This window comes from Physella acuta, unplaced genomic scaffold, assembly GCF_028476545.2.
Source record: "Physella acuta isolate Inbredline_101_S28 unplaced genomic scaffold, ASM2847654v3 ptg000778l, whole genome shotgun sequence".
In the NCBI taxonomy this organism is placed as follows: Eukaryota; Metazoa; Mollusca; class Gastropoda; family Physidae; genus Physella; species Physella acuta.
The window spans coordinates 389835-413554 of NW_026732296.1; the positions used below are offsets into that span (position 1 = coordinate 389835).

At 39.5% G+C, this 23720-nt stretch overlaps 1 protein-coding gene across 1 annotated transcript in view; it reads right to left on the reverse strand.

Moving 5' to 3' along the window:
• Nucleotides 1–7353: 7353 nt before the first annotated feature.
• Nucleotides 7354–23720, reverse strand: part of LOC131950779 (iroquois-class homeodomain protein IRX-6) — a 42636-nt gene continuing 26269 nt past the window's right edge. The window contains exon 7 of the mRNA XM_059312963.1: nt 7354–8801. Coding sequence (XP_059168946.1) covers nt 7894–8801 — 908 coding nt within the window. The 3' untranslated portion in view covers nt 7354–7893. The remainder of the gene's footprint in view (nt 8802–23720) is intronic.

Sequence of the window (23720 nt, forward strand, 5' to 3'; positions counted from 1 at the left end):
AAATTCTACCTGTTACCTGTTTTGTAGAATACTGTAAATTCTACCTGTTTTGTATAATACTGTTAATTCTACCTGAGTTGTATAATACTGTTAATTCTACCTGTGTTGTATTATAATCTATATATATAATTCTCTTCTGGGAGCCGTTAGAAAACAAGCTGCAAGCGCGCCTTACAGTCCCCTCTCTTCCTCTTTATCGCTACCACACCCCACCCCCACCCCTCACATGGTCTAGTGAGCTGTGGTTCACGCTGTTTACATTTTACAATCATAGAGACGGGTTTGGTGACGGCTATTAGGGGCAGATAATTTAGTTAGAGGAGGTAACTAAGAGGAGGCTGCTTTCACGTGGGGGGGGGGGGGGGGTTAGTGTTTTTAAGCAAATATTTTCGGTGGCAGCATTCATCATCATCATCACTCCTTTATGGCCCCTGGGGAGCAAAGGGCTGCAACCACACATCTCCAGCGGACTCGGTTTTGGGCTGCTCCTCTAATCTGTGCCCATGAGAGCCCAGCTCTACCTGAGCGGTATCAGGGATTGCATACAGATACCCAGCGAGTGAACTACCACTTGATCACGGCGCCTCCGTTTTTATACTTAGTTCACTACCAGTCATCAAACACCCATTTTTGAAAGATTTCATTACTGTGACATTATCGGTACAACACAGACCACTAAACTACAACTAACAACCTAACAGCAGATCTTTGAACAGTACCCCTGTGGGACAAAGTGTCGAGTTACCAGTAGCTTTATGGTAATTCCACATGACATACACCAAAGATACACGATCACACATTTTTTGTTTAAAATGTCGTTTTGTTGTGTCCAATCAATACCCAGCGTCCGACCACCAAATTACATGTTGTGACGTCATGTCGGGTCGTTCTCGGAAAATGCTCGGCATTTCCCCCGGTCGTTCCAGAGCCGGAAGCGGCGCTAATTGTTTCGGAAAGTGCCCAGATGGATGGTCACGTGATTGGCGATATCCGAGGCGTGACTGGAAGTGTTCAATCAAAAGTGTGTGTGTGTGTGTGTGAGTGTGTGTGCGTGCGTGTGTGTGTGTGTGTGTACGTGTGTGTGCGTGCGTGCGTGTGCGCGTTTGTATCCGCGTGTGTGAGTGTGTGTACGTATTTGTGTATGTAAGCGTATGTGTGAGTGCTCGTGGTGGTGAGTGAATGTGTGGGTTTGTGTGTGCAGGTTTGTGTCTGTGGGATTGCGTGTAAATGCGTGTGGGTGTGAGTGTGTTTCCTGGCTGAATTTTGTTGTATGAACAATCTAGTTGTAACGTGCATGTGTCGTGTCAATGTTGAATGCTTGTTTTAGTGAGGCTATTCACGTCAGCAATGTAATTGTATATGATGTTATGAGCGGTTTGTCTTTATGTAGTCCTTCTGTGCCGCAGCATGACTTGTATGCATGCTGCATTGGTGGTAGCTTCGGTCTGCTAGATGGAATGTAATATTTAGTGTGTGCGTATCGAATCACGTGTATACACCTTAAATCAAAATGTGACTTTCTAAAAAATATCTTTTACATAATTATTTCATCTGCTTGGCAAGCATGAAACACAGGCACTCTACGTCTACTGTCAGATTATTCGATTGAACAGAGAAATGATAAAAGAATAGGCATAAATAACATAAGTTATCTTAATTGAATATTTGACGTACCTTGAAGACTTAAACTAATCCAGAAAAATAAAAATAACGAATCGACAATTGGTTTTCAATTATGCGACATAGTTAGAGAAACAGGAATACTCTGCTTCACCTGCACCTAGTGTCATCAAAAAGGTTGTCGAATAGCTTCTAGCTATTGATCAGTTGAGAGAAAAAGTAAGAGAGATGAAATGGGGAAGAGAAAATGGAGGGAAAAGTAAAAAGACAAAAAAAAAAAGTAGAATGAAAAAATAGATAGAAGATTGGACAAAAATAATGCGGGTAAAAAATGAACGTAAAGTTTCGTTGTAATTATAATAAGTGACGTCAGAACCTTTAATGGAAGTGGACTAATTACAGTTATAATATGAGAGGGTAAAAAATGAGGAAAGGAGGGAGGCGCCAGGGAGATGAGGAGAGGGTGGGGGGAGGGGGAATGTAACTGCAGAGCTTTTAGATAGAGGAAAAGATAGCTGGCGGTGAAAAAAAATCATCATAGTAGAAACACGACTCCCCCCCCCCCACCCGTAACACAGAGTCAAAAGGGAACCCGAAAACAAGGGCTGTAACCGCGCGAGGAACCAAGGTCACTCCCCAAACAGCCATGTTCTGTTGTCCACAGTCCCACCAATGCAAATCTTCCTGAGTGATTTCTCGTGTCGTGGCTCTAGGCCCGGGCCGGTCGTGTCGGGCTCTCTGTCGGGGCTCTGTAGGACACGCGCCCGACACGACAAACAAGCCCAATCCCAGCATGCATTACGACTCATCCCTCGGTGTAAATTCATGCTCACTCGCGTCGAATTGCCCGGCATTACATTTTGAAATCAAGAGACTTGGATACTTTTTTTTTTGGAGGGGATTCAAACGTGATTGGCTGGTTCAAGATCACGCAAAAAAAATTTCAATAATTTATAACAAGCTGATTCGGTTCTTGATATTCATGTTTGAAATAAAACGCTAGGCTAAACTAAAGGATTAGTAAAGTATTTTTTAAGCAGTGAAAATTTGAGTTTAACACTGTTTTCATTTCAGATTGTTTTTTATATTAGAGTACCTCGGTCTTCGCCTAAAATCGATGTAAAAAGAAAGGCGAGCTAGGAAACCGACGAAGACCGAGGCAATTTTTAGTTTTATTGAAATCGGTGTAAAGTTAGAACTAGGGGTTTATAGTCTCTCCCCCCCCCCCCCCCCCCCCCCTCCCCCCTCATTCCACCCTTTTGGTTTAAATAATTCTTTTTGATATTGATGTATTGAAGCGATCTGAAGATATATTTTTAAAAAAGAATAGTTATAGAGAGATCCCAAATATGACCAATATGTGTTTGTATTTGTGTGAACTTAAATTTGCAACGAAGTACGTTGGATGGTCTTTTGTCATACATTTTGTTAGGTGCCTTTAAAAATGACGTTTCAATTGTAAAAGCCATTTCGGTTTTAAAAATTCTGGGATACATTGTAGGCGCCTGTAGGATATTTATCATCACGTACATTTAGATCTAACATATGAAGTGTCTTTCTAGACTGTTAAAATGTTAAGTTATGTATGTAACTGTATATTGAGGTCTACTATGTAAATGTGAATTGACCCTTATCATACGAATATGTTGACTGGCTGTTTACATGTATTTGAACAGGTTACGTGTACACATATGGGCAAATGTGTTCGCGAAGAGCCCCCACCCCACCACCTCCCACCGCATCAAACTGAGTCTAGTTACTGGTGGCATCAACTACACGACAAGCGGAGCTGCCCACATGCAACATATGCATTTACAAGACGACCTTATGGCTGGGTTCAGCAACAACTTGTGTCGCGATCTGTGATTGGCTGAAAATGTCAGCCCTGTCGAGCGCCACGAAGCCCGTCCCCAATCGCCGCACAAAGCAATCGATAACGTAGAACATCGCTGTGTGCAGCAGTAATCTCCCCTTGTTGTAGAAAACTTTTTTTTCAGAAGTGTAATCGAAAAAGAAAATGCATAATAATTTCACGGTTATTTCCCTTGGTAAGCTACGACCCAAAAAAAATAAGTTTAAAATAATTCATTTTGTGTCATGATTCCTCATTAATTAATAAATTAATTGTTAATTACATACAAATCAGGTGGTCTATTGTTCTTAAAATATATCGATTGAGTAGATTAAAAATATAAATAAAGTGAATTAAAATAAGAGTTTAAGCAACAGTAAGATAAAACTTATTTAATAATTAATTAATTAGTTAATTACAATTATTTCGTTATCCTAGTAACTATTGCTAGCTTCTCCAACTAGATAATAAAACATAGTAAACACGTAGACACTTTACAACCCATAAATTATATAAAAAAAACAAACAACAAATAACATTCTACCATACCTATTCAACCTTTTCAAAGATGTGTAGATAAAACTATAATATATATATATATATATATATATATATATATATATATATATATATATATATATATATATATATATATATATATATATATATATATATATATATAATATATATATATATACTCACTTTACCTACTCAATATTATGGCCCTCATGAAGGCACTGTTACTTACCTTAATGCAGCTGTCTGTGTATATTTCTAATACACACCGACACAACAACCTTACCGTCTATTACAATGCAGATTTCTCACAAGAGGAGACAATGTGTGAGTACATATCAGCACCTCCCATATCTAGCGCCACCCCTGGAAGAAAGAGGTGCCCGTATACACGATGAAAATGCTGACTTCCGGTATCTCTTCCTCCCAGGGTGGTGGCCCGTAGCCCGGGGGGGGGGGGACGGGATCAGTTAATGGGTTGGGTTCTTGTAAGGGTAACGTAGACAACCTCTTCCTTTGTGTACCTCACGACACACTCTGATTTCCGGTTGGGTTTTTTATTCTTATTGCCGAGGTAAACGTTCGCGATAATAAACAGATGAAAGATGCTTGTTAACTGGTAACATACACACACATACTTCATATAAATCTACGAACAAGTCTTCTTCATTCAAACCTTGGTACACACGCTCTTTTAACTAGCACTCGTACAATCATTTATACAAACCTCCACACAAACTTTAATGTTGACCTTTACATAAACCTCATGCAAACCTACATAAAAGCCTCCTACGTCATGAATTCAATGAAAATCTTCTTTCTGGCCTACAACTGACACATCTTAGTAGGTCTTCTTCACCCAAATTATTTCTTCTTATTATTATTATGCAAGTATTCTGTAACGTTTTCATTGTAAAAACTCTTATACAAATCTTCTTGCAAACCTTCGTACGAACCTTTCAAACCTGCTTACAAGCCTATTTACGAACCTCCATAAAAACGTGTATACGAATCTTTATCGAAATCTTCCTCAAATAAAAACCTTCACAGAAACCTTCAGACAATTCTTCAAACAAACTTTCAAACAAACTTTCATACAAACCTTCACATACACCTTCATACAAACCTTTCTTACAAACCATCAGGCAAATAAAAATAAACCTTATTAGAATTGCAGTGATTATTAATTTCCGAATTTATGATTTCATGAATAATATACAGCGTTTTCTTTGACATTGTGAAATTATCCGCCCCTGCGCGTGTAACGGTGTCATCAATTTTAGCTTCGGTGCTTGGGGTGTGGATTCAATACTCGGTTATGGGGTTGCTGGTTCAATACTCGGTGTTGGGGGTGTGGGTTCAATACTCGGTGTTGGGGGTGTGGTTTCAATACTCGTTGTTGGGGGTGTGGGTTCAATACTCGGTGCTGGGGGTGTGGGTTCAATACTCGGTGCTGGGGGTGTGGGTTCAATACTCGGTGTTGGGGGTGTGGGTTCAATACTCGGTGTTGGGGGTGTGGGTTCAATACTCGGTGCTGGGGGTGTGGGTTCAATACTCGGTGCTGGGGGTGTGGGTTCAATACTCGGTGTTGGGGGTGTGGGTTCAATACTCGGTGTTGGGGGTGTGGGTTCAATACTCGGTGTTGGGGGTGCGGTTTCAATACTCGGTGTTGGGGGTGTGGGTTCAATACTCGGTGTTGGGGGTGTGGGTTCAATACTCGGTGTTGGGGGTGTGGGTTTAATACTAGGTGCTGGGTGTGTGGGTTCAATACTCGGTGCTGGGGGTGTGGGTTCAATACTCGGTGCTGGGGGTGTGGGTTCAATACTCGGTGCTGGGGGTGTGGGTTCAATACTCGTGTGAACTAGACAAGGTGACTAGTGAAATTTGATCTTCAACCAGCAAAGAGCTCTGACGTCTTGGGGCATCTGGTCTTCATAGCCACTCTTTATATCCAAGATTGGTGTGTTAAAGGTTTGACGGGAGTCACACGGACAAGCACCAACATTCTGATAGACAGTTATGCTACCATCAGTTGGACAGATATGCCCCAACATTAAGTAAGACATGCCTCAAGTTAAAGAATATATGCCCCAAACATTTTGATAGACATATATCCCCCAACATTACGACAGTTATACGCCAACATTAAAACAGATATGCCCAAAACATTTGATTGACAGATATGCCTAAAACATTTGATTGACAGATATACCCAGCTTTAAGACAGATATATCCCAAAATTAAGATTTGCCTCAAACATTTGAATTATGCCTAACATTAAAACAAATATACCCAAAAGTAAGACAGATATACACCAAGATATACACAGGCATGCTTCAAAATTAAAACAGACATGTCCCAAACATTTTGATAGACAACGTTATGAAAGACATGCCCCAACATTAAGACAGATATACACCAAAGTTAAGACAGACATGCCCCAACATTAAGACAGATATACACCAAAGTTAAGACAGACATGCCCCAACATTAAGACAGATATACACCAAAGTTAAGACAGACATGCCCCAACATTAAGACAGATATACACCAAAGTTAAGACAGACATGCCCCAACATTAAGACAGATATACACCAAAGTTAAGACAGACATGCCCCAACATTAAGACAGATATACACCAAAGTTAAGACAGACATGCCCCAACATTAAGACAGATATACACCAAAGTTAAGACAGACATGCCCCAACATTAAGACAGATATACACCAAAGTTAAGACAGATATGCTCCAACATTCTGAGAGACAGGCTTTAAAATACGACATGTTCCATATCACTGTAACACATACCAACGAATAATACATACAGTGGCGTAGCGAGGTCGGGTGTCACCCGGTGCGGCACTTAATGGTGTCAACCCCCAGAGGCGTAGCGACCCTTCTCGGGACAAACAAACTTTCGATTTGCACCCCCCCTCAAACTTTCGATTTGCACCCCCGCCACAAACTTTCGATTTGCACCCCCCCTCAATTTTTTCTCTATATATTTTGCAATTTTTTGCCTTGGTGTTACCCCCTAAATGGTGTCACCCGTTGCGGTTCGCACCCCCCGCCCCCCCCCCCCCCTCCCTTGCTACGCCTCTGAATACATAATCCACACAATAACTGAACATGCTAACGTTTCGTCCGTCAGTCTTTCTTGCATGTTAGTAATGTAACGTTTTGTTCTACACCATAGTTATTGTTCGCAACAAGCAACAATACCTTTTAAAAACAACAACAAAACCACGGGCTATATTTATGTCTAAAACCCAATACGTCATCAACCAAACACCATAACAACTCTTATTAAAACACATTTCTTTATTTATTTTTTTTAAAAAAAAAGGAAAAAAAAAATCAAGCAGGACAATGGTAAACATCTGTCTAGTGACTAGGTAAATTGTTATCAAGTAAAGTTTACCATGGGCAGGTAACCGCAGGTGACTCACACATCAGGTAAGCATTGAGCTAACAATCAAACAATCTTTTCATACGAGTTATCTGGACACGGTTTGAAACTTAAAGCAAATTCTGTCATTGCGATGCAGCACGTGAAATTTTACAAAAAGAAATATATAGACTATAGATGATATTTTTTAAAAATTGTATAAGTGATTTTCATTGTCTTTAAAATATCTATTAAGCATCTACATTTAAACTCCAAACAACCTTGAATTTTTTTTTTCATTTTTTTTTTCATTTTTGTTAAATAGTTGAAATGCCACGAAAACCAAGGGAAATAATTTAATTATGTCCCTTTCTTCGGTTGATAATGTTATTAGCTACGTAGATGTTCGAGAAAGCGTTATATTATTTACAGTTTTATATCAGATTTGATTAGATAAGTCATATGTTTTTTATTAGAATTAATAAATTGTTAATTTATCGGGGACGTTTGTTTTTGCTTAGTACCCGGAAGATGACGTAATGTTTTGATTGTAGTCTGAGGTCGGTGGCGAGCAGTGCAGCGGGTTGTTGGCCATGTGGCCACTTGGTGCCAACCCGACGAGCGATTGTGAAAACAAAGGTCCTTGGCAAGGCCGTTTCCCGAAAGGGCTGCCCAGGCTTTGGTGGCCCCCGTACATTGACCCCCACGGGGTCATCCCGCTGTGCAGGGGCGGCATGGAGGAAGATGACGTCATCCCCATGGGGGGCATTGAAGACGTCGGGGACAGGCCGGACTGGGCGGTGCCATCGTGTCCTAGATGACCCCCGCCCAGGTGGACTGGGGGCAACACCCCGTTTGGCAACCCCCGGGGGTGGGCGCTTAAACCCCTCGACATGCTGTTGGCGTTTCTGTTGCTGGGATCGTTGGCGACTGGGCTGCAGTTCTGGTTCAGGTACCCGGCGTCTGATGTTGCCACGTGGGCCAGGGACCAAATCTTTGGCCGGAGACCGTCAAGGTGGCCGCTGACCGAATCCGGGTAACCGCAGTTGACGTCGCTCAGCCCGGAGTCATCGCTGTTGGAACAGAGGGAGTCAGGGCTCTTGAGTGACGCCGACGACTCCATCGCTGACGCCATGCTGACTGAAGACGGCAGGTTCCCGCTGGCGACCCCACCGGACGACCCCATGTGGCTGTAGCCCAGGGTGACCGGGGGGAGGTTGAGGAAGCTGGGCGGGCCCTCCATTTTGATCTGGGGAGGGAGGAAATTCGGGGGTCGCCGGGGCAGGCACGGGTCCTGAAGGTGGGCAGGGGCGGCGTGGTGCGACCGGGAGAGGTGGGTGTCGGAGGGGGCGTCGTACATCCTGACAGTCCGCATGCTGGAGGTGGGGGACGATCCTTCCGTGACGTCATCTGACAGCTGGCCCTCTGAAATAGAAAAAAACAATGCGCAATTAACAAAATTATCAATTAAACTAATGAACAATCACGGTAATCATATAAACTGAATTTCCTTCACAATACAAAAAAAGATCAGTTTTCGCGAAAATTCTTAACCTCCATGACATAACAACAATGTTCGCATACAATTGTGTATTAGATTCACCCCTCTTCCACCCCAAACACAAACATTCCATTGTCCAGTTGAGGCCCTAGTTAATGTGTTGATTTGCGTGGCAGGCGATTTAAAAGCATTACCACTTTAAGAAAATAAAGAAAACGTAATCATAAACCATCTAACAGAAATTTAAATTTAATGAACATATTCAGCTTCTAGACGAGAGCCAGATTAGACTTTGAAATTTTATCTTTTGTATTTTTTTTCAAAAATCGTTCGATCGATTTTGATTTCTTTATCAAATATTGACCACTAACATGTTTTCTCAGTCGGTTTACGGTTTAAGTTTGGTTGTGTGTTAAGACTAAGCGTTAAAATAATCGTATTGGGTCTGAGTTATTTTACATTAGAGATTTCACATCTTATGATTTAAGTGGCTGCAGTTTGAAGAATTGGATCATAAAGCACTACGTAGGAAAACCTCCACTTACATACGTGCGAGAGGCTACGCGTATTTTGTTAATTGAGTTATATTTCGCCTCCTAAATCTCACGCAGTTACAAAAGAAGAAACTACCTCTTCAGAAAACCGAATTTTTTACCTCCTTTCTTTAACAATTTTTTCTGCAATAATTCTTCATTCCGATAGACGGAAGGCGGTCGAGGAAAAACAAAAGTAGCCAGGTTTTTGTCATGGTTGTTGCCATATTTTGACAGTAAGTGCGAGCCGGTGTCTGTCAGGTTTGGGGTGTCAGGGTTTCGGTGTCAGGCCTCGGGTTACCTTCCTGGTAGCCACGTCAGGAAAGCTGACGCCCAGGCCGTTATTGAAGAAAGATTAAAGTCTGTCGCGGTGTCCAAAATTGCTGACATTTCTCAGGTAATGGGCCGTACGGAAGAGTGGGGAGCGGTTTGGGAGGGAGGCGTTTGGAGGGAGGGGTTTTGTGAGGAGGGTGAGATGACGGTCTAGGAGGGGAGGGATTTTGAGAGACAGGAGTAAGGATGGGAGGAATTGAAGGCGATGGGACAGGAGAAATGGGTTGTAATGTAAGGACCTCGTGAGGGGGTGCATGAACGGAAGTGTTTGTATCATATTTATGTAATGTAGGGGAGATGGGGTGGGTGGGTTGCAGGGTTTGTGTTTGTAGTTGAGGGATGCGGCGTATGACAGACGAGGGTGTTTGCTTAAAATACAAACATGTTTGACTACACATCAGCATGATTTATAACTGAGCTACAAAGATAAATGATGAATTGAAAGTTTAAAGAACAGTAAAAGGGGCTGAAGGGTTCCCGAACATGCAAATTTGAAATTATAAAAATCTAAAAAAAAAATTGATTTGTTAATGTCAATTGAAGCTGGAGGACATTTATAATGTTAATTAACTATCTCGATCGTATTTCCCCATTCAAGTTACTGTAGTGTACACACATAACAACGAACACCCCTCCTCTCATACAGTGCACCGCGTGTACGCACTTCTCTTCTTGTCTAAAAATAATTCTACATTATCAACCACATACGTTTCATTTAATACCCAATCTTTCATTTTTTTACTTTCTCGTATATACGAAGTATAGAGAAAATCTTGTAATCGTGCACACACAAAAAAAAAAAATCGAGATTTTTACAAATCTCGACGTTTTACACCTCAATGATAGGGAAAAACATAATTTTGCAATCTTGTCCGTATGTTTATGTGTCTGTCTGTGTGTCTGTCTTTCTGTGTGTAAACACGATAACTTGAGTACCGTTACAGCTAGGTTGATGAAATTTCATATATAAGTATTTTATAAAAATCGTAGATCCTGATCAACTTTTGAGCGATTTCCGATAACCGGAAGTGGTACTTTTTCTACTTTGAATTTTTCAAAAGCCTATACCTTGAGTACTATTTCAGATAGATAAAAGAAATTTCACATGTAAGTAAAAGATCTAACTCTCTACCTTCTGTCAAATTTTGAGTAATTTCCGTTGACCGGAAGTACTAATTTACGCTATTTCCGATTTCTCAAAAACCGCATGTAAATTTATAAAGTACTAATAATATTGCGCACTATTATGCACAATTAATTTTTTATGAATTAATTAAAATTTGGACCGAATTAGTAGGCATGTCTAGCCAACCACGCCACACGCGTCATCACCTTCAATAGCTGCGCCATCACGTAATGGCTGCGTTCAAAAACCATTGCGCGCCTACTGAACATGATGTTCAGTAGGCGCGCAATGGTTTTTAGTCATGTAACTCTATTGTAAATAAAACATGTAAAGTACTGAAAAAAAATTCTTAAAAAAACGTTTTAATAACAAGCTTTTATGTAATGATGCACTAAAAAGTAGAAAATAAATTATAGACTACTATTTAAATAACTATAAAGAAAAGCGTGGGTGTCTTCCTTAACATTAGTAAAGGTATCCAATAGATACTAATGTGACCCACGCTTTTCTTTATAGTTATTTAAATAGTAGTCTATAATTTATTTTCTACTTTTTAGTGCATCATTACATAATAGCTTGTTATTAAAACATTGTTTATGAATTATTTTTTTTTTTAAGTTTAAGTAATTAAAAATCATGTCTATATTCCAAGTTATATAAGAATATTCGAGAAAATTTAGGGGAGTTCACTCCCGGTTTATTTTAACATAGAAATACAAACGTTTAAAAATGTGTTTAAAATAATACCTACTCCATTATCTTTTAAAACGCAATACTAATTTGTTTCGGGGTTGTATTTAATTTGCTATTTTATTTATGTCACGCCCGCTTGAAAAAAAAATTCAACCCAGTTTTGCGGAAAAACCCAGAACCTCTACCTCCCCCCCCCCCCCTCATCCCATTCATACTTGCTTAAAGGTATACGAACTCTTTCCGTTATTTCCCTTGCCTCAATACTGCAATTAACGTTAATGTCAACACACTAAGCCTAAACGTTGAATTTCAATAAGTAATAGTTTCAAATAACACGAAAGTTTTCTGGCTTGACATATATCTGACTGGATTTATGTTTCACGTAAATACAAAAAAAAACAAAACCCCACGACGTAATCAAGATAGGAGGCTCCGCTCCTTTGTCACACTAATTGTTATGCAAGCAATTAACATCCCCCTTTAATTAATGACCAGCTTCTCTTAAGTAATCAACTCGACAGTGGCGCAGCGGCTACCAAAGAGCGCAGTCGATCGGGAAACTCCGATAGATGGGGGTCGTTTGGTTGGGGGGGGGGGGGTGAAGGGAGTCTTGTTCAAATACCGTTCTGTAATTAAACCTCAGGGGTAGTCGTGACTGTGTGTGGGAGGTGATGTGTGTGTGTGTATGTGTGTGGGAAATGACAGGCTATCAAATTATTGTTTGCTGATAATATTCTAAATGAGGAGATGGGCGCGTTGACAGAAATTGTGGATAGAGTCAAATTAATTGCGAGTGGTACGTCGAGTCGTAGGGTCGAGGGTTCGAATCCCGAGTCGAAACGGGTCAACGGATGAAATAGATATGAATTTCAAGCGAGAGGTTACTATCGTTATCCAGCATGTCAGACGAGGCTAGTGACAGTCACATGTACAAACCGACAACCCTAATGATCATGAAACCTACTGACCTACAAACCTACTGACCATCAAACCTACAGAACATGAAACCTACTGACCATCTAACATACTAATCGTGAAACCTACTAACCAACAAATCTACTAACCGATCAACCTACTTACCACTAAACCTAGTGAGCATCAAATCTACTGACCATCAAACCTATTGTCAGACAACCTACTAACCGACAAACTTTTAGGCCATCAAACCTACTGATTGTCAAAACCTACTGTAGATATGTGTTAGAAAACACACACAAAATAAAGTGACTGACACCCATCACGACATGTATCTACATACAACTCTCTACCTCAGTTACACCCCATAATTTAGATTTCACTTACTCGCCCCCCCCCCCCCTCCCTACAAGCTTATCCCTCCAAGCGAAACGATTTATGAGTTTGAACTTAGATATCTTAAGCTTATTTAAACATCAAACCCATTAATGACTTTGCCAATCAACAATTTTAAAAAGTAGACACGTCTTCTTCAAAATTGTTGTAATTAGTAGGAAAAAAATAAAATAACTAAAGCTGTACTGTAAGTTAATCCACAAATCACGGATTATGTTTTTCTTTAATCCGACCACATAAGCAGTGACTAGTCCCCAGAAATGGACAATGTAGACTCAAGTGAGAAAAATAGGATATTAAAAAATAATCCACATACAGGAATTTCAGAAATTATCCCCTTTAATGTATTTATTCCTGTTTATATTAAATGCAACTTTTATTTAGTTTTTACTGTCCTTTCTTTATACAAATGAGACTTTATTTATTAATTGTTAACATAATGAAAAGTAAAGTATAGAATAGTATAGTATAGATCACTTTCTGAACCGGACGGTCCACAGGGCAATTGAAGTAGAGTTCACCTGTTTATGTGACTTAGGCATGTAAAGGGATTGTGTGATCAGCCCCATACACAGATGTTCAAATATATATTTCAACGATTAAAACAAAACAAAAAACACAGCATGTAGAAAAATCTGGTACTTCTTCCGACCGGAAATTGCCGGCATTTTCAAATATCTACCAGTAACCTTCTAACTACTTTAATTTCAACTATCACGATAGAGAGGGAAAAGTTAGACCAATCGATTCATATCGACCCAGGGTTCAGTCAAAGACCTCAGCATCGGCTAGCTGGCTGTTTGTTGCAGAAAGTTTAAAACTAGAACCTCTGTGACGTGTTGGGAGGGGGAGATGGGGATTTCATGAATTAGAGTGCTCATGCGCAGAAGAAGTTTAAAGAGGGGAGGGACACGGAAAAAAAATTGGGCGTGCTATGATTGATGGTGGGCGGGGTTAATTAAATTTCACCTAATTTCGTTTCTGTGTTTTTGATTTTAACAGACTATTTTTAACCGTCAACGCCATTTTGGTGATTGCTTTATCGTAGGCCCCCGCTACTGAACTGGTGTATCACACACCCCTTCCCCAACTTTACCTGTGGCAGACACCACTTCTAAACTTTACTGGTGTGTCATACACCCCTGCCCCAATTTTACTGGTGTCACACACCACTTCCCCAACTGAATGAGTGTACATATACCCAGAATTATAAGGACACTATAGGCTGTGATTCGCTTTTCCAACCGTAAATTATAAACTGTTCATCAATATAGTCAAATAGTTCATTAATGTTATGTATCGATTTAACTGAACTAAAGATTTAAAAAAAAACATTCTCTATTTTTATTAAATATCTTCATGAATCAAACGAGTAACAAATTATCCAAGCTATATAACAATTAAAAATACAGAATCAAGTTTAACACGTTTTAACGTAGTAGATTCTATACAGTTTGATGAATCTAATAACAAACATAAAAAACCTTATAAATAAAATAAAACAATATAAACTATCTGTATTGCCCTTCTACCCCCTCCCCCACCCCCACCCCTCATCCCCCATCTCGCACCTAAAGTAACTGACAGGCTGACCTATTAAAATAATGTGTGGTCACTTAACTTAGAACAGATATCATGTTAGACCCAGTGACCTCGTTCAAATCAATACACGCAGATAGGGTTATTATGGTGTTACTTAGTTCGACTTGACCGTCGCGTGTTTTAATAACTGAAGGGGGGGGGGGATGTCTTGTTTAAGAGCAGGGGGGGGGGGGGGGGAGAGGACAGTAGAAGATTATAGGATGAGTAGGTTTTATTTTCTCGTATGGACCTAACAAAAGGTTTACATCTCTAGATAGTTTAACGCTCTGTTTTGACTCAACAATTTAAGTACACGGCGAAAGAGAATGTAGACAAGGGTAATTTTTATCGGGAGTCATATTTTCAGTGGCCCATCGTCTTACAGCTCGTCCATAGTTTTATTCTGATGATCACGGCTGTAGTTATACTGAGGATCACGGCTATAGTTTAGGATGGCACGCGATAGGGTTGTGGTTTCACACAACTAAGTTAAGCTCACGTTTAAAACCAATCAGGGCGTCATGTTAATTAACTCCCTTAACAGATACGTGTATTGATTGTACCCAGAGTTATATCGGATTTATGAAATCATGTTTCAATACCCTTTGAGAATCGACACGCTTTTCTTCTATTAAAGGTCCACTTGAGAGCATTAAAAAGGATAATAACACCGTTTCCGTGTCCACACATGCTTCTTTCCCTTGTGTCCATTCTGTTTAGCTGTTCATGACGTCATGAGTGAAACCTATGACATACCTGATCACGTGATAACCACGAACCATCACAGATGACCACAGTCGCAGGTCATTAACCTCGTACTTTGTCAGCCCCTTATATTCGCCAGATAGCCGCCGTGACGTCAAGACGGATATCTGTGTTTTTGGGTCAAAGCTAAGTGGTCGCTCAAACATGACAATGTGTCGGAGTTTATTTTATCAAAACAACTCTCAAGTAATGTAAAATTTTCTAGAAAAGCTAAAATATACATAAAAGTGTATAATAACAAGCTTTTAAATGCACCAAAACACAATTAAACATTTGCTTTAGTAAAAGAAAGCATTGATCGAGGATTTTTTTCAAAACATTTTGTGACAAAAAGCTGTTTTACCACTAAAGAAACCGTAAAGTTTGGTACATTAAAAAGCTCATCACTAAAGATGTTTTAAACCCGACTAATTTGGTGTTTTAATATAGCCCTATACGAATCACTTTGCAGGAGTTTTATCTGCGTTCTATTGACGTTCGTCTCGGCTATAGATTGTATAAACATTAGATGTGAACTCCAGCTCACTTGACAAAACGAGTTATCATTATTACCTAGTAATCTTTCCCACTCCCCAGTAGCGTAGCGAGGGGGGGGGGGGATATGTCCCCGGGCGCCGACCTTAGGGGGCGCCAAAATGGGTTGGAAAAATAAATTGAAAGGTTGAGGGGGGTGCAAATAGAAAATTTGAGGGGGTGGGGGGAGGTGCAAATCGAAATCTTGAAGGAGAGGGGGGGGGGTGCAATCTTGGAGGGGGGTGCAAAATCGAAGGGTCGGGAAGGGTCGCTACGCCTCTGCCCCTCCCCCACCCCTACCAACTCCCAAAAAAATCGTTAATGACAAAAATAAAGAAATAAAACCTCTTTACTAATAATAAGCTTTAAAAGCAATGAATCAGATAATATTTAAATTAAGTCAGTACTAATTGGATTCAAAATAGATATTCTTACACTGTCATCGGAGATGAATGTATCTAAATCGATTGGAAGTGAGTTAAAATTGAATAACGAAATCTACCACAACTCACAAAAAAAAAACCCAAATGCAAAACAACAAACAATAGACATTGTAAACTAACTAAGAACAAAAACGTAAAAATAAAATAATGGGCATACAGAAAATATCGTTGATGTAGTATAACTTTAATTAGCATCTGTTGTTAATATACCAGGGACTATAACCAGTGTTCCCTCTAAGCTGCGCGGTTGCGCGGCCGCGCAGCAGTTTTGAGCTACCGCGCAGTGATTTTGTAAAATAAATATATCATTGTATAAGACCTTTAGAACACCGCGCATAGAAAATACATTTTGCACATTAGCTTTTCCCCCTTAGAGGGAACATTGACTATAACAATACAATATCGTGATGCAGGATATGGCGTGTTTTAGCGCTTGAATGCGGGGAGGTCGAGACTCATAAAACAAACGGGACTAAAGGATCTGTGACAGGTGCTAATGGACGATCCAAGACTTCCGGTCATTAGGCCAGGGGCGATAACTCGACCTGCAGTTGGACTGATAACTCGCTATCCCAGGGGTAGCCAGCATGGGCGACTACCCCCGGGGATAATGTACTCTGTCTGCAGCAAGGGGCGGCTATCGACTCTTCGGTTTCAAGTTATCTGTTCGGTATGTCTGGATTGTTGAATAGCCGGTGAAGTGCTATCATCAAACAGACGCCGGCTTTGATAGGGATTAAGAGGGTGGTAGAGTGACCAGCGATGTTGGTCTACAAGTTGAATCCACTTTCTTCAACTTTCTCATGAATGAAATAGTTTTTGTTGGGGAGGGGGAGAAATTTGTGTATGTGTGCGTGTACGTGTACGTGTACGTGTACGTGTACGTGTACGTGTACGTGTACGTGTACGTGTACGTGTACGTGTACGTGTACGTGTACGTGTACGTGTACGTGTACGTGTACGTGTACGTGTACGTGTACGTGTACGTGTACGTGTACGTGTACGGGTACAAATACGGGTACGGGTACGGGAAGTAGGCGAATTTTTAACTGGATGTTGAATCTACATTTAAATCTACACTGGAAAATGATATATTTTCTGATTCCTGAAAGAAATACATAACATTCGACCCACATCAAAAGGACTGCATTATCACGACGCACGTTTCACATATCGATTGTCTCATCTTCTCTCTGGGGCTCTCATGTTCCTCATTTGGACGCTCAATACCAAATAATTTAATCCAGTATAGCACTATAATAAGTATACCCAAACCTTACTAAAGGCTTGATAGGTGGGGATAGCAACCCATCTTAGAGAGACATTTTCAAAATCAAGCAACAACTGCCTTGTAGTTTCTTCTTCCATGTACAAAGGCTATGGAAGAAAATCCATTCAGAAAAGCAGTTAACGGCCTATGAGGCGTCTCCACGTAATCGAATACAACATGGCAAGATAGGGTCTGGATTATTCTCTCGGCTGAAGGGTCTTCAAGAAGCAGACGATCTACAGGGTAACCCATTGACCAACCTACAGGCTAACATACTGACAAACCTGCTGACCAACCTGCTGATCAACCTGCTGATCAACCTGCTGATCAACCTGCTGACCAACATACTGACCGACATACTGACCAACCTACAGGCTAACCAACTGCCAACCTACAGGCTAACATACTAACCAACACACTGATCAACCTACTGATCACTGACCAACCTACTGCCAACCTACTGAACAATCTACTGACCAACTGACCAACCTACAGGCCAACCTGATGACCAACCTACTGGCCAACCTACTGATAACATACTGATCACTGACCAACCTATTGACCAATTTACTGACCAACCTACTGACCAACCTACTGACCAACCTGCTGACCATCCTACTGACCAACCTGCTGACTAACCTACTGACCAACGTGCTGACCAACATACTAACCAACCTACTGATCAACCTACATTATAAAATTCTATGGCCGAATGCAAATATATAGCAATTTTAAGATCTCTATAATATAACCAACAGATCAAGTCTCGTGTATCTGCATGTTAAAAGCATTGCTCATACATACGAGGTTAGATGGGTTTTTACTTTCTCGTATATACGAAGTATAGAGAAAGTATTGTAATCGTGCAAAAAAAAAAAATCGAGATTTTTACAAATCTCGACGTTTTACACCTCACTGATACGAAAAAACATAATTTTGCAATCTTGTCCGTATGTCTGTGTGTCTGTCTGTCTGTCTGTCTGTGTGTAAACACGATTACTTGAGTACCGTTACAGCTAGGTTGATGAAATTTCATATATAGGTATTTTATCAAAATCGTAGATCCGTATCAACTTTTGAGCGATTTCCGACAACCGGAAGTGGTACTTTTTCAACTTTGAATTTTTCAGAAGCCTATAACTTGAGTACTATTTCAGATAGATAAATGAAATTTCAAATGTAAGTAAAAGATCTAATTCTCTACCTTCTATAAAATTTTGAGTAATTTCCGTTGATCGGAAGTACTAATTTACGCTATTTCCGATTTCTCAAAAAACGCATGCAAATTTATAAAGAACTAACAATATTGCGCACTATTTCTTGGTGCGCAATTCTTTTTTTCTACTAGATTTTATTCTATTTTTAAAAGTTTAAGTAAACAAAAATCATGTCTATATTCCGAGTTGCCATCCCACGTAGTGTTATATTAGAATATTCGAGAAAGTTTAGGGGAGATCACTCCCGGTTTATTTCCTTTATTAACCACATAAGTCCAGTTTTCATCTTTGGTCTTTACATTATGCCAAAATCATGTTTGTATTTATTTGATTACGTACCTATGATTTATTCAGGTAATTTGCACCTTCACGCCCTAATTGGCCCCGGCATTTGCCCCCCCCCCCCTACCCCACAACCCGTTACAAACAAACAACCCACCATCGTTAATGTCAAATGTATACAACCCTTTTGGGTCGCAGTGGCTGACAAGACCTCCCAAGGTAACAAAAGCTCCCTGCTACAGTTTAAAAAAAAACCTATCTGAAAGCGTTGTGCCCCGTCCACTTTATCAACTTAGGGGAGATGACACGGGGTCTTCGAGGCCACCAGGGGGACATAACTCTAGCGACGTCAAGTGTCGTAACTGGTACGTCTGGCTCGAGTCGGCATGGGGGGAGGAGCTACGGTGACAGGGTGGATGGTGACAAGGGGAGGGGGGGGGGGGTCCGGGTTCGAAACTATCTTGAAAAAATATTTTTGTTTGTTTCTATTTTAAGGTTTTATTACTTTTTTTTCGGGGTTTAGATAATCCACAACCTGTAACGTATCTTAGACCTGACTAATTAGTGACTAATTATAATTTTTTTTTTACATTTGCCGAAAGTAAAATTAAATATGAACTAAAACCCTGCAAGAATTGATGACGTAGTGCACACAACGTGATGACGTGGAGCGCACGGCTGTGCCACCACAACATGACCAGGATTTATGGGCCTCAGTGTGTCTCTGTTATATGGCTGGGGATTAAAGTAGCGACGTGCGGAGAATGGCATGGCAGTCTCAAGCACCGAGGGGAAAAAAAATTCCACGCAGTAGACTGCCAACATGGCTGACACTAAATAGGCTGGTTTTTTTTTTTTTTTTTTTTTAATTGTGTCAACAGTGGTCATTTACAGCTAATATAACAGAAAAAAGGTGTTCATTTCAAATTTTGTTTGAAATTTATAAATAACTGATTAAAAAAAAAACTGCACAAAAAAAAAACCGCATTAAAAAAAAAAAAAAAAACAAACAAACAACAAAAAAATTGTTTAAAAACACTATAAATAAGAGAAAATTTTTAAATTCAAACGACCTAAAATATATTTTTCTTGTTTTTCAGTAATTTTGACAAATAAGTCAAAGTTCAGGGCTATTCAGGCTACATACTACGGGCCGAACGAGTCTCTTGAGATCATCCAATGTCTACCTCGCAATGAAAATTCTACCATTTTATTTGCTTTAAAAAGTTAAGTCTAGAACGTCAAGGTATATATAAAAAATTCAGGAAAAACATATATTAAAACAATTATATAGGTTTAATTGTATTGTTGAATATAGTTTTTTTTCAGACATTTTTCTCCGAAAAAAAGGAGGGGGGGGGGTGAATGCCTGAAAGAAACACTTGTTTAATATATATACAAATATATAAATAAATAAATAAATAATATATATATATATATATATATATATATATATATATATATATATATATACGTTTTATTATGTTAAATATAAACTTCAATTTTGGCAGATCACATTTGTATTTTGTCGGCCACAGGGAGACAATGACCTAACAACTAATGTGATTGTTTAAACAGGGGAATCAACTTAATATTAATTTTCAAGTACCTCTATTAATTTTGCAAAATGTATCTTACATATATTGCTGTTAATATGTTTGTCGATTTACTAATATAATAAGCATTGAAAGAAAATTATTGGCAATATTTTGAAGTATTTGAAATATTGAATAAAATATTTTGTTATATGCAAAAATTAAAACCATTTAAAGTATGTCATTACCATTTTTTAAAAATATTTGACAGATAATTAATTGACTACTATATTGAGATGTAGGCCTACTTGGTTTTATTCAAATATCTTTGGTCCATATCCAATTTAACTCCTTCACCATTATTTAAGTTATTATTAACCTATCAATTGTAGTTAAATTTTGTTACTGTCAATATGGAGTAATTTGTTTTATGGAAAATAAATATTTAAAACAAATAATTTTTTTTGGTATACAGCTATTTCTTTTCTTCTTTTGATTTTAAAGGAAGATGAAAAAAATATTTTTATTTACAATCGTACAGAAAGAAATGTTAGCATAATAATTTATCGTCATCTCCATCTTAACATACCTTCCAAGGTAAAACCTCCCCCGCCCCCAGTATTATGTAATCCCTAAATTGTCAACGTCCGGTCAGCAGAAATGTTTCCAGAAATCCAAAAAATATTAGCCCTAAGACGTATTGGGTACAAAGACAATATACACTAACACTACATTACAGTTTTATACTGATTTAATTAAATGGATTCTTCAATGTCCACTGCCTCTATAATTAGTTTACTGTTTGAGCCTTCATGATATATACATGAAATTAAACGTTTTATAAAATGAATAAATATACCTTCGTAAACTAATGAAGGTACATGTCAGAAAGCAGTATTAAAATTGTAAATCTGTACCAGTAGTAATGATGGCAACTAATATAAAAGCTTTATAAGGAGGCAAGGCAAAGTGAGGCTGAAATTTACAAATTTCAAGCAAAAAAAAAAATCAATTAGAAAAAATCCAGAACCGTGCTTTTGTGTGTATACGTGTTTGTCTGAATCATGTACAGAGCAGATTATAAAAAGGGTATTATGTATAGATAGTAAGATGGTGGATACTTCGACAACCGTATCCACATTGAAGCTGGAGACTTCAGAAAGTATGGGTATCCCCACTTTCGATAAACCTTAAACATCGCCACCCAGTTAGATCAAGTACTTCAGCACTCAACAGTATTAAATATTCTAGCGCTATTCATCTTTTTCTAAACACATGTCAACCGAAATAGTAACAAGCAAACAAACAAACAGAAAAAAACAAAACAACAACACCTAAAAACAAAATAAAGCCAGATATTTGTCAGCATGACCAACCAGCAACGTAAATTTTCGAGTTGCCACCGTGGACTAATAGCGCCAGTCCGACCTCGGCAGGGTTTACTGTAGGCTCATTAATTAACTGGACTTGATATTTTATAGCTCTATACCAGGTGAACCCGTCCAGGGGCGGAAACGAATTATTTAACCGTGCCTAGTCATCATCACCCATCTACCTTTAGCCTGGGAGAAATACATATCTCGTTCGGCCGTGTAGAGTTAGTTTCACTTTTTTTTCACACAATTATTTTACTCGGGAAATTAAATACGAAGTGTCTACTCGGAATAAGATTTTTCGGCAAAAGATAGTTCTGCGCATGCGCAGTGACCTATGGCTAGGGTTAGGGCTAGAATGAGGGTTAGGGGTAGGATTAGGGATAGGGTTAGGGTTAGGGTTAGGGATAGGATTAGGGCTAGGGTTAGGGATAGGATTAGGGATAGGGTTAAGGATAGGATTAGGGTTGGTATTAGGGTTCTGCGGTTGTAAACACACGCATGCGCAGTACCATCGAAAACATCGCCGCTAAGGCAAGTCGTAGTTTCTCTCCATTGCGCATGCGTATCGCATGCGTATCTTATTCCGACTAGAATCGGCCAATTAAATAACTCATAAAAACGTTGCTAAAAATACATTCTTAAGCGTGTATAAAAATAAAGAAATTATATAAATATAATAACTAACTACTATTTATTAAACTATAAATACAAGCGTTGGTCGTTCATATATTATTTTAATAAGGGTATTCTGTTGCAGATAGGGGTCGGCGTGGTCGAGTCGGTAAAGCTCATGGTTGCTAAACCGAACAGTCTCGAGTTCGAACCCTCGGGCAGATGAGGTTCGTTAGCTGGGGACAGCCACTCTTCCAGGAGAGACAACCTCCAAAATCAAACAACTGCTGCCTTGTAATAGCGTGTTCTTGGTTGGACAAAGCTATGGAAGCAAATCCAAAATTAAAAGCAGGCTGAAATCGGAGTCAATGGCCTCAATGGCGCATAACCAGTTGACACGTAATGGTCGAGTCGGCAAAAGCTCATGGTTGATAAATTCGAAAAAAGTCTCGAGTTCAAACCCTCTGGCAGATAAGGCTCGATCCCTCCCAACTCTAAAAGTTAAGAACGAAGAAGAAGAAGAAATTGCAGATAAACAATATAATTTTCTCGCTTGTTGCAGTATTTTTAAACGAGCCGACCCGCAGCGTATCATACGCCGCTATTTAGTTGTTTTATTTTCTACTTTTCAGTAATTCATAATTTGTGAATTCGACAGTACCAATGCTGCCACTGAAAATATTTGCTTTAAAACACTACCCCCCCCCCCCTTTTCCCCTAACCCCAACCCTACCCCCTCCCCCCCCCCCCCCCCCCCCCCGTGAAAGCAGCCTCCTCAGTTATTTCTTAGTTACCTCCTGTAAGTTTAAAATCGAACTAAATTATCTGCCCCTAATAGAAACCCGGCTCTACGGCTCTACGATTTGTAAACATTTAGCTTTGTAAACATTTAGCGTAACCACAGCTCACCAGACAATGTGGGGGTGGGGTGGGGGTGGTAGTGATAGTGATAGAGAGAAAGAGAGAGGACTGCAAGGGGGCGCTTGCAGCTTGCTTTCTATTGGCTCCCAGAAGAGTATTATATATATAGATGATTAGATTACGAAGCGTTTGTGGTCAATTTATCTCATTCCCCGTTTTCAACCCTACCTCTCTCATTCCTTCTTTTCACTCCCGTCCCTTTCATTCTCCCTTTTTACTCTCATCTGAGATTTCTCTGTTTTCACTCCCATTTTCTATTCCCTCAATTCACTCCCATCTCTCTCACTCTACCATACATTCCCCCTATCCTCTCCCACTCTGTATTCCCTCTA